General features: G+C 32.0%; 1 protein-coding gene across 2 annotated transcripts in view; it reads right to left on the bottom strand.

Annotated features, from left to right (window-relative positions):
• Positions 1–13236, bottom strand: part of LOC118186523 (uncharacterized) — a 512903-nt gene that overhangs the window by 56996 nt on the left and 442671 nt on the right. For both annotated transcript variants that reach the window (XM_035356639.2, XM_035356640.2), the window contains exons 10-12: positions 6908–6991; positions 2883–3068; positions 1861–1946 (exon numbers count right to left, since the gene is read on the bottom strand). In XM_035356639.2, the coding sequence (XP_035212530.1) occupies positions 1861–1946; positions 2883–3068; positions 6908–6991 (356 nt within the window). The remainder of the gene's footprint in view (positions 1–1860; positions 1947–2882; positions 3069–6907; positions 6992–13236) is intronic.

Below are 13236 nucleotides of genomic sequence, written 5' to 3'. Positions count from 1 at the left end.
TAATATTCATGAAAAATAGATGAAAGTTCTTAAATAAAAAAAAAATCCTTCAAAAGGTACCGAGTCCCCTGATTGCGTTGAAGCAGATATGCGCTTCCCTAGTTTTAATTTGAACGGTATTTCTGGAATACCCAGCATCACATTACCTTGTCTGTACTTGTTTGCTAATTTCCGTATTTCATGCCGTTCCGTCTAATTTTTTTTTGTGTGATATCGCATCCCCAAAGATCCATCAACGCGATTGTTTCGTTGACAGTCCAGCGAGCAGTCAGTTACACTTCAGCCGTGTTATTAGCAGCACTTTGGAGATAGTCATTTCCTGCACCTTTGCAGTTTCGTGGCCAATGCTATTCCCCAATATTACTTCACTTTTTTCTGATTCTGAAATCTAAGGTGATCACCAAATCATCATCAAAATAAAAATCCTCAAATCCAGGAGATTTGTCAAATTTGAAATATGCCATAAAACGTGAAATTATACAGATTCCTCCGGTGGCACATTGAAAACTTTAATTCAAATAAAAGTTTTGTTCTCTCTGCTCTTTTGTGTCCTGACTGGTCCTTTAGAATGTTCTTATTTGCAAATGTTTTACGTCGGCAATTTGCGTTCCGCGTGATACTGGTACTTATTATGAAGTTGCTTATGTTGCTCCAGTAGGAGCCTTAATAAGCTAGATAAGAAAGTTAAGCCACTGAGAGGACATGACATTGATGACCTAGCAGGTGAAACTCCAAGAATGGTCCAAAAAGTGAGGCAAAAGTAAAGGAGAGCATTGTCTCCTTTACTGCCAATCTAATGGAAAGCGACGAGAAACAGAAGTCACGCCGCGCAAGAAAAGAAGTAAAAGTTCGTTCTTCGTGAACCATTACAATATCATTTATCCTCTTTTAAATCGCTGATCAATTGGCACAGTAAAAATCGGGGTGCTGCCATTCGAAAATATCGAACTTTTTCACGGTAACCTTAAGTTTGGCAGCCCTGTTGTTTTAAACCATCACAGTGTCAAGCGCATACCTAATGTCTGGAACTTTATTTCGGTTAACCTTACGAATACGCCACTAGGGGCTCAGATGTCGGGGAAGATTTTGCATGACCACCCTTTATATATGTACCTCTCTTTCTATATATATATAAACATATGTTACCGTGAAAGACCGAAAATGGAGAATGTCGACTTTCACCGGAGAATGTCAACATTCACCAAATACTTCGGTGAAAGATCGAATATTGCATTACATTCTTGTACATTCGGACCCTCACCGGTGTATGTCGACAATCACAGATATGCTCTGCTGTAGGTCGAAAAGAGAGGAAAAGAGAGGAGTATATGTACACGCTGTCATTGCAAAAAGAAGTGTTCCACAAATAAATGCAGTTCTAAAAGCAAGGGCCTCTTGTGCAATTCAAAGTGTCATAATAGTTTAAGTTGTTGCAATAAATAAGATTTGAATCACATAATTTAGTAAGTTTTTAACTTCTATTATTTTCCTTTCTCATTTTGAATGTACTGTGTGTTTTAAGTTCTTATTTTAAATCTCAAGTGCGTTTTTTCGTGACTGAATTACGGAGGAGAAATTATAATATTCTTATATGTTCAACATTCACCATTAGTACATGATGAATGTTGACATTTACCGGTGTAAGTCAGAAATACGAGTATTTGGAAAATATTTCGGACATACACCAAGCGACTATGTGAATGTTGACATTCACCGGTGAAAGTCGACATTCACCAGATTTCGGTGTTTCAAGGTAACATATATATACAGATAGATAGATATAGATAAATACTTATCGTTTCAAAAAAGGCTGAAATCTAAATAAGAAAATGTTGAGATACCATTATGTTTTATACTTACAAAGCAGTATCGTGCTTTCGATCCTTTTAATCCTGCGATGAGGTAGTTCTTGCCATTTTCCTCCCACATTCCCTGGCATTGGAAAACTGAAAAATAATATCAATTTCAAGAATTCATATATTAAACAATCTTCAGCAAGGAGTGCAATTCTTGAGCTATGTGCGCAGTTTTGCTAAAATATTCTATACTGTAATTTTCAATTAGCAATCTATATCTTGTTAATAAGAAGTAACACGTAGTTGCGTGTAAGAAATATATTTTTGATATCGAAACGCAAGTAAGAGGTTATACACGTGGCAGGTACGTATGCTGAGTTGAACTGTATTTAAAATTTATTCATTATTAAATATATTAGAGTAAATATTTATTTTACTCTTTAGTTCGGAAATTTTGATAGATTTGAAATTAGAGGCGTAACAAAACTTATGTTTCAGACTAATTCCGACCAAACTTGATATTTTGTTGAAGAAAAATTAATGCAGAAAAGAAATACAATTTAACCAAAAGCTGCAAAATTTCAGTTTATGATACTGTATCAGGTTGAAATAAAATATGTCAAAGTTGCATAGTAATCGAATAAGTATGGGATTATCACATTTAAAAAATCCAAATCTCTAACACAGTAATTTTAATTATAATAATAAAGGATATGAATTTTTAGAATACTAGTTTCATGTATCCCATTTTCTTAATATAAAATAGGAGAAAGAATAATTAAAAAATAAAATAAGGCAAAGTATCAGGTTTGATGGTTAAAAAAATACTTTCTTGAAATTAGAAAGAAAAATTTAATTTTTTTCGTGAAATCAAACGCCGTTGGAATAAATTGTGCAAATTTATGAAGAGCAAGTATGAGTTGCTCTTCATAAAGTTGCAGTTGCTCAACTGGTGCAACTGATGTATTCTGAAATAACCTGTTAATGTGACTTACCTTCAAGCAAGTAAAATCTTTAAATTTCCCATCAAAACGAAATTATGAAATTTTAGGCATCGTTTTTAGTATCAGGTACAAAATGACTTACTCATATGCTCTCGAACTGTTTCACAAGTTGAAAGAAACTCCAGAGTTTCGTGACTTCTACATCCAACAACTTTAATGGCTGAGTCTTGACACTGGTCCGAACGAATATGATTTTTGCTAGCAGCTATCCTCAGGCCATCAGTCTCTACTAGCTGAGGACACAGGGCTATCACAGAAGCAGAAGAAGCTACCAAAGTGAAAAATATAACATTTACAGAGTTAATAAAATTTCAATAAATATTTGTTCAGCAATTAAACTAGTGATATCAAATAAAGTATTTGAACTCACAAGTGATTAACCGTGAATTATGGTAACGGTGAATTATTGATTAGCGGTGAATTATAATTATTATAACGATGAATTATTAATTAACTGTAGTGTCATATTTATTTCACCAGTGTGACCGAATTGTTTAAAATAAAGGAATGTTTCAAAGCAAGCTACATTTAAAATAGTCAAATTATTTGTCAAAAATGTTTTGACAAATAATTTTACTATTTTGCTAATCTCGAAAATTATTTTTCTAAAACTCTTGTACAACTGTACAGTATTTTTAAGTAGGTAGTACTATTTTGTGTTGATTAGCCTACCAGCAACATACAATGATGATTTCCTCACAGTAAACTCATACATACAGTAATGGGTTTACGGTGAGGAAATCTCACTGGTTTAGCCGTTCTCGTTAAGTATTATTAATTACTTCTCTAGTTAGTTATAGTACTGCTATAATAGCTATTATAATAATAATAATTATGCTGCCATAATTGTCAGTAATTATAAACTATAGATTTAAATACTTTGGAGGAGTTTATTTCCAAATCACGATTTGTTTTCTTAAAAGCGCAAGAAATTAATGAAGTGTCATTTGAGGAGTTAAAAAAATGAGTAATTTTAATATTTTCATTTCTAAAAATGTAATTTACAGATTTTTTTCTATCCTGCAGTAAGCATACATAACGAAATGTGAGCTGCCATAGTGCAAATCAAAATAATAAAAAAAGAACTTTTTGGAGCTGCAGTTCAAACTGATTTTTAAAATAAAGTATTTTAAAAATCAATGAGTGGAGTATTTTTCTAAACGCTCAAGAGGGTGTTGAATAATCTCCGGACTAGACGGTATACGAGACCTAAGAAATTAATTAATCCACGTCTGACAGCTTAAATTACCCACATGTTTTGCTCTTTCAGTAAAGAAAATTTAAATTGAACTTGGAAGAATATTTTCCTAAAGCTTTCATAAGAGAATAAATTTGACGCTTATTCAACATTTCATGAATCCTAGAATAATTTAGCAAGTTGTACATTAAGCTTTTGCGAATGCTGTCAATAAGAAATAATCATAATGCATTAACTAAAATTGAGCGAGCGAATTTATTAGATCTAATGGAAGCAAAAGGTAAATACAATAGTACTCTTACTTAAATCACGATAAGCTTTGGTTAGAGCCCAGTGCTTTGATCTCTAAGACGAACTTTATGTACTCTGAGTTTTAATATGGTATAAAGCTTTAATAGTGGTTAAGCTACTTAAATTTTAGCAAACACATTACATACTGATTTTAGTAGAAGTCATTTCTGGTTGAGGATTGTACCTAATTTAATGGAATGCACCGAATGCGAAATGCAGTGAAAATTTTCTGTAAGGAATTCCATCTATATCTGAGAGTCGAAGGGCAATCCAAACAGAAGTATTAAAGGACTTGAAAGCTTCAGAACGTATTGATAATTTAGAAATTTATTGCGTTTCGTAGGTGTGCCTTTTCTCTCAAACTTAAGACTATTTGATAATAAAGATTTTTGAATTTGCTGTAGTTCAGTGTGATTTAGAAAAATGAGATTGAGTCTTTTGAAAGAAATTTAGAACTAAAGTTTAGTTTATGAAAAGAGCAGAATATGCATTGTTTTTAATTTATGCGTAATGTTAGCCATTTATGCTATGCAGACTGCAGACAAAGAATGGATATGGAACTTAACTTGGGATATGACAGCATCTTTATTACTGCTCACGTTGTACGCAGTCAATAAACGGTATAACTCTAAATGTTGATAATAGATTTTTGAGAAACGAAAGTGGGGCAATACATGTTGATTTCTGAGAGTATTTAATTCATTTCTCTCTCTCAAATATATCATTTTTCAGAAAACTCCCAGGACATTTTTTTTATTTCTGAGTTTGCAGTACTAAAAAGGAACAAATTTTGTTTTTATTTTACTTGGTATGTATTCTTACTTGACATGACCTTGTTTCCGTGTAAATGTACTACGACGCAGGGTTGTTCTTAGCAACACACTGTTCGAATTGTTGTCGCATTCGTTAAGGGGACACAATGGACGATGATTGTGAGCAAAGAGTGAACATCAAGTTATGCGTTAAGCTCGGAAAAATCCCTCTGGTGAAACGTGGAACATGATTAAGCAAGCATATGCAGGCAAGGCACTTTCAAGAAGTCGTACTTTCGAATGGAAGAAAAGGTTTCGTGAAGGCAGAGATTCAGTGCAAGACGATCGCAGAGCTGCTCGCCCGTCTAACGTGGATACCCGTCTAACATACCGATGCAAACGTGGAGCGTGGAAGGCAATTGTTGCAAGAAGACCGTCGTGTAAGTGTGCGTATGATATCAGAAGAGCTAAATTTGAATTGTTATGTGTGTCATAAAATTTTACGCGAAGATTGAGGGAAACGGAAACCTAATGCAAGAATCGTCCCTCACTCAGTAACAGATGAACAGAAAGAGGCGGGACTATTAAATAGAGGCAGACATGGTTTCACATTTGTGTCCAAGATTATTGTGATTTTTTTCTAGTTTACGTGAGTGAAAAGGTGACTGAAAGGAAAGCATCATAAAAATTATTGCAGACAAAATCCAAAGTGCTATGACAAATGCGCTTGCAAGCATCGCAGTTGAAGAATTCTCTGCTTGCTTCCAAAGATCTCCAGAAATGTTGGCAGTTGTGTATAGATAGCCAAACGGATTACTTTGATAGCAGCTAGGATCATTACATGGTAAATGCAATTTTCTATATTTTTTATGTCTTTTGTCCTGAAACTTTTCTGACAAAGGATGTAGAACACGATTTGTTTTCCCTTGAAAGCAGAAACAAGCATGAAAAATTATTTTGTATTAAAATCAAACATTATTATGTTTCTATTATAATAAAAGTTTCATAAATCCTAAATTACAAATGTAACCTGTTGAAATTTTAATGCTAACTTTTTGGAAAATATAAATAACGGTAATTTGCTGTTTTAAGCCAAGACACTACACAGAAGCAATATCTATTTTACAGTGATTATCTTTACCCCCTTTTTTTAATACGTACTTTCTTTCAGGTTATGTTCACTGATAGTACCATATCGGGTATATTTTAAGGTACTCTGAAAACCCGCAGCATCGGGATGTTAAAAAAATAAAAATAATAATAATATATGCAGTTTGTATTTATTGTTTTAGTTTTGTTTAGTCTCTGTTCCTTCCAACGTTAAAAGTGATAAGAAGATTTGTGAGACAGATAGTTCTAAATAGAAATTGGGAAATATAAAAAATTTCTCAATGAACACAGGATATTCCATCGTACTTATTACCTTTAAGAAAATATGTGAAGTCGAATTTCTTTTGTAAACTGTTTTAACAAATGCAGTACCAGATAACAAGAAACCTCATTGCATTAAGAAAATAATGTATTATATTGATTGGTCTCTAAACATACTTTCTAACTGGAAGTTGCAAATTGTGTTATTAGAATATTTTAAACAATACAGAACTTCCAAAATTAATAATTATTAACTTAAAGTAATGCTTATAATTAATAACCTATCACACAACAAATTTGTAAAGAAAATTCTACTCTGAGAAACTATGAGAACTTCAAAGTAAGATAATTATTAAATAAAAAAACAGAAAATTATTTTGTATTACAAACCGGTATTAAATTAATACTCTGTGAAAGGCTAGTATGATTTCTGGACAAAACAGTATTTGAACTACTTTCAAAAAGTATTTGAATTATAATCGGCTTAAGGCTTACCTACTAATGTTATGTAGTCCATCATATCACCAGAGTCATAACGCGGTGAGGAGCATGCATCATGAGGCCTTCTTGCAAATTCTCCTATTTAGACGGGAGATAATATTATTTTATTTTAAAGAAAATATTTTAAATAACAGGAAAATGTTTCGGGAAAAACCTACTGAATGGCTTTTCATAAATAAATAAAATAAAGAAGATATATCTGCTCAGCTTCCACAAAATTTAAATATTATGTCATTTGTTAAATACTGCTGGTGTTCTAATAAAAATAAAATTTAAAACCTATTAAAAATAGGAGCTAAGTATTTTGCACATTCGCGATAGTAGATAACTACATCTGTAAGCTGAGGTAACCAAGAAAAATGTGACCCCGTTTTTGATGATTAATTTCAATGTTATATTTAATTCTTAACTTTGGCAATGAAATTATTCTCTACATTCATAAAAAGAAGTAAATCTTGTCATGTAAGCATTTTAACAAGTGAGCACCTGATATTCACGTTTTCAAGCATTAGTAAATGTTCTTTACATCTAAGATTATCATACTCTGTTATCGTATACCAATATCACAGCAAAACCCCTGTGCAAATACCAATATCTTATAGTCTATCAGTTAATGCTTCTTGGAATAATGTTTATAAGCTTTTATTGAGCTCACTCATGGCATTTGTCGCTATGGTAAAAAGTTTGTCATATCTTTATATACTATTTCCTGAGCCATAGAATTAAAATTTTGAACACAAGCTGTTTGTGAATAAAATAAAATGTGGTGAAGCAATTGTTTTTCAAAATTCGATGTAGAGTCATGCAGTTATTTTGAAGCAGGAGACATGAAAAATTAGCAATGCCCTTGCCGGAACACGAACCTGGACCTCTCAAATACTCCCCCCTCTTAAAGGTCGCCTAGGGAATTAAGAGATTCAATCGCGAAATCCTGTTGATGAAGAATTATTGTTCTCCACCTTTTAGTTCGGGCGCCACTGTAGAGTCATTAGGATTTTTTTGAAGCAGGAGAAGTGAAAAATGAGCAGTGACCTCGCCAGGGCTCAAACTTGGCTCTCTCGAACACGCGCCGAGTGTACTACCATTACACCACGAACGCATGCTGAAAGATGGCAGAAAATACCTTATGAGAGTTTGTAAGATTTTTTTAGTATGTGACGTAACGGAATTGTTGGAAGTAAAAGAGCGATTGTCGTTGTTAAAAAATGATGTTTCAGTTGCATGATTTGATGAATAACATGTCATTGAGACTAAAAGGATTACACAAATCATAAAATAGCAATAATTATTATAAAGTAAGCTGTAATTTAATGTCATAAAAATTAATGAATCAAAAAATAAAAATAATTTATCCTATAGTTTAGCGAGAGAAGGGATTAAATAATTCGTTTTAAAAAACTCATGTATAATTTTATATAGAAAATAATAAAAGCGTGGGCGGCTAAATAAGGAAATTTATTAATTAGTTGCATTAACAAAAGCCATTACATACATTTATCAAGGACGCCCTAAGCTTTTATTATTCCTGATACCATAAGTCGACCAATCTTAGCCATATTACTGAATAAATGTAGTGATAAAACAAAAGTATCTTAAAATAAGTCACATTTTCAACTAAGAATTTTGCATTGACAGTAACGGCTAGCAGATGTAATTATTAACATAACAGAAAGTAGAAGTAATAGTAAAACAGTTCAAATACGCAAAAATAAACATCTGAAAATTTCTATCGCACTAATTTGGGTAAAGGTAGCAAGAAACATCGCAAAGCATTCCAACCATCATTCGAATTTTAGTCCTCACTACCTAAAAAAATTAGGAAATCATTGTATTACATTATTTCTTCACTCCTCGTCGTCTGCGCTTCGGTAAAATCGAATTTCTAATTAGCTTAATGCATTTTGTTAGAGAGAATAAATGTAAAAAGACAACCCATAATCGTGATGGCAAACTACAGATAATCAATGCTTACAAGCATCAGCTGGGCTTCGAAATTTCATCGCATTTTTCTGCCTTTTCTGCATTTTAATTTTCTGCTCTTTGTTAACGCACTTTATCTATTTTTTATGCTTATGTTAGAACTAGGGTGGCCGAATTACATAAATCGAGTGAAAGGCCTTTTTATTAATCGAGTTTTGCTCTGAAGAAGTCAAATTATTGTTTATGCTCATTATTGAGTTTTGCAGCTGAAAGAAACGGAAGAAAAGTTAATGTTTGTGATTGAACGGAGCGTTTATCTAAAAGCTTCCATCTTTCCCTTTCATGTTAAATACATGTAAATGAAACATTAAAAGCTTTTAAGCCGAATTTCAGGAAAATCAAATATTATTTATTGATAATAGAATTTTTCTGTTTCAGGGCTTATAAATAAAATACAGATGCTTAACAATCATGCTTTGAAGCAGAGGTTATCAGTAAGGACGCCTTGGTTATTCAACGTTAAGTGTACAGTCATTACGTTTGGTTGCATAAATGTTAACTCTACGTAAGTTATCACTAATGCACGCATTTTTTCCACATAGCTTTCAATATGCAGTTCTGCTTCAAGCCTATTTTCGCAAGGCTTGAAAGTTATTAATGTAGAAGATGTAGACAAATATTTATTTGACAATTTCTTGGAAGTAAATAAATGACTAAGTCCATATATATATATATACCGTGTCCACAAGTGTCCTTATCCGGCCTTGTTTCTGCAACCGTTGGTCCTAGCCATAAACTTCAAATTATAAAATGTTTTAAATTATGCAATCATTCATGTTTTGGGAATTTCTTAATTTAAAAACATTTGTTTAGTAAAAATTATGAAATCTAACACTATACGTTCTCAGTGATCCCTTTTCTTATATGTAGTAAAAGTGCAAAGTATCTGGCTTGGTATCGAGATATTGTGGTACGTAGGCCAGAGCGTGTTTTTCAGTGTTTCAGTGTTGATGGAAGCGAAAATTCTCCAAACTATAATCATCTTGGTTAACTTTATTAAAATCACTCTGTTTAGTAAAATGAGACAAGTTATAAGGTCTGCATATATGGTTATTTATTTTACAGTCTCAATACTCAGTTGCATTCTTCGATACATTCACGTATACGGAATTCATAGTTTTTTTTTTAACCTAAGCAAAAGACCCGTTTCGTACGGCTACGAAAATTACGTGCCAGTGATTAAAGTTTTCTGGCTAGATGGTTTCAGTTAGCAAATGCGCTTCTATTGTAGTTTATTATATTTTTAATGTATAATATTTAAATAAGTTTGCAACTGAAATTAATTTGTTTGCATTCGTTGACAAAGTTTCGGTCTTGTAAAACATTCTTCCCCTGAAAAAATAAAAAGGAAAAGAAGGTTAAATAAATTTTATTTTTAAATCAAAGTTATTTTATTCATTTCATCGTTTTATTTTTTTTTTTTTTTATTTTTTATTTTTTTTTTTTTTTTTTGCGTAGTAAAAGAGCAGTTCTCAAGAATTTCTGAGAAAACGGGGGCTGGAGATATTAATACTTCTTAGAAGGGAGGAAAATTTTCTGTGCTTACAACTTCAACAACTCTCCTTTTGACAGCCAAATGAAGTGTTATTTTATTGTTTGAAGAATGCGAAAACTGTGATAAAGGATTCTGAAATTATCTACGAAGCAGAAAGATTAAGTATTCAATAATAAAATTGTTTACATTTACTTTCATTATTTTAAAACTATTAAAAATTCTACATTATTTACTCAGTGGTCTATGCAATCTATACACAGTAAGTGTAGGTTAATCTATACTTAGTGGCAGTTCATACGAATGCTTAGTAAGCATATGAAGAACAAATGCTGTTGTACTAATAATGATTTCAAAATATAATTATTTTAAGACATTTTAGCAAACTGATTTTAGAAGAGCAAACTAAAGATATAAAGTGAAACGAAAAAACGCAGCGTTATTACGAATATGGGTAAAATATGAAATTTAAACTTAATATATTTATGTTAAATTAAAAGCAACAACAAATGTTTTTTACAAAAATGTATAAGTTATTTCTCAAGCCTTCTTAGCATGCTTTTGTAGTGTAGGGGTGAACGTATTCCAGAGATCCATGGTTCCATTCCCGGTGAGGGCTTTGCTCATTTTTCATCATTCCTGCTCTAAAAATAAATGACTCTACAGGAAGCCCGAACTAAAATGGTGCTGGATGATGACTCTCTTCACCCAGGATTTGGTAATTGGGTCTCCTAAAAACACCAGTTGCCCTTTAAAAGGGGGTGTATATAAGGTATCCTCCCGTCTTCTTCGCATGCCTTCGTAGTGTAGTGGTCTGCACACTGGGCGCGTATTCCAGAGATCCGTGGTTCGATTCCCGGTGAGGGCGTTGCTCATTTTTCATCACTCCTGCTTTAAAAATAACCTGATGACTCTATAAATAAAACAGGCAGATTTCTGACAATTTTTTGCTATATTATGAATCTTTCCATATTAACGCAGATGCATTTTCTAAGATGTTTTCAAAAATCCTTAATAGCGCTTCCGATAAATGACTGCACTATGACAAAAATAATTTAATTAATTTATAAACATTTAAGAATAGATTTTTATTTTATTGAAATATTTTTATATGTGTGAAATATTTCGGAACTAGAAACGGAAGATAAAATAAAAACGAATCCTAAATGCAAAATGGGCCAGTTTCACACACTTGTTCGAAGTCATTACATTGTCTAATATCATGTATTTTCTTACATACATTTCTAATAACTCATACGTGTTGTACAAATCGAGTGTAATACTGAATAGATTTTAGCTCTGCATCTAAAATATACATACTATATTTTTAATTTAAAAATGCTATTGCTTCTAGGAGTTGTTTTACGCGCTCATTATTTATTAAAGTAATATATATAAATTATTTTAATAATTATTTACTAAAATAATAATACCAAGGGATATAATTTAGTATTTTTGTCTAATTTTCCTTTGGGTCTAACATTATAATGCTGCTTGTATGAAAGGAAGCTGCAAAACATTTACTGAAAGCGACAATTCTCCTCCAGAATAATTTACTATTCTAAATAAGCTAATGACTTTAGATTTTAAATTTTCTACAAGTATTAGGAGAGCAAGGAAGTATCCTGTGCTGATTTTTCTTGCTGTACTGACAAAGTGATTTGTAAACTTTATAAATTCTCCAAAAGATATTTTTTGTCGTTTTTTCTAATTATGATATAAATTGCGTGTATATTTATCATACGATTAATAAAACATATGAGCTTATTCAATGAAGAATGACGAAAGAAACATTATATATATATATATATATATATATATATAACCTCCTCAACACACCATAAATGTATCTTTCAAGATCATTTCCCTTTATAAAAGAAACGATTTCTTGCATAATTTCTGGTAAGTAAACTGTTTGTAGTTGCTTGAAAGAATATATATATATAATGTACAAGATGATAATTTAGTTCTTTGTAGAAATTTATTATATTGGATGAGTGCTTGGCTAGGGAAGACGTTATTATTTTACAGTCGCGAGTGGATTGAGGTTAGAAGCTCACTGAAAATATTGATTACGAGGTGCCGAAAACCAAAACCATAAGCAGATGAATAAAACAATTTTTAGTTACTTTATATTTTATAATTTTGCGAACTGGGACCCATCAGATTATAAGTAACTCAAGTCATGAAACGTGGCAACTTCTTCTAGGAGTCCTTTTCTGCTAACGAAACATGCTGACTAAATTTGCGTTTGCTTGCTTTCGCCTATTTGTACATATTTCTTGCCTCAAGCATGGTTTGTCTTTCTTAACAAACATCATAAGTTTCTAACGCATGACTGCTACATTACATACATTGAACTTAACAAATTTTTGTAACAGGTGTTGTGTTAGTTCAAGTTCTTTACTAGAACAAATTTCAGTCTAGCTTTATTTTTAGCATCCGCGTTAACTCTAATCTGTTTACTATTATGGATAGTAACGAGACTGAAATATGTAAATACACTGAAAGTATTCAGTTCAGTATGAAAAAAAGTGCGAAATAAACTTTGAAATAGTGTTAAGAGGCAACAGTAATACGTTGTAACATAAAGTTGAGACTTTGGTCTCAAGTTTTAGGAAAAAAAGCTACAGGTGTTTTTAGTTTTGGTCTTGAAGATTTTAAATCCTTAAATATTTCAATTTAAATTGCAATACATAAACTAAGGAATTTCAATAAGCATTTTGTTGCAACATTAATTGATTAAGTTTACATCCTTCTGGTTCTAGATTAGGTTTCGTTGATTCTGACAAAGCACACTAGGGTTATCTGCCTAGGGGAAGGGTTGCCTTCTTGGAGGAAGTTCTAACAG

Source organism: Stegodyphus dumicola, chromosome X1 (assembly GCF_044657685.1).
Source record: "Stegodyphus dumicola isolate Sdum_Otavi_A_Nest chromosome X1, ASM4465768v1".
In the NCBI taxonomy this organism is placed as follows: domain Eukaryota; kingdom Metazoa; phylum Arthropoda; class Arachnida; order Araneae; family Eresidae; genus Stegodyphus; species Stegodyphus dumicola.
The sequence above is the reverse complement of the archived record's forward strand: the minus strand, read 5'-3'. Positions and strand labels throughout refer to the sequence as shown.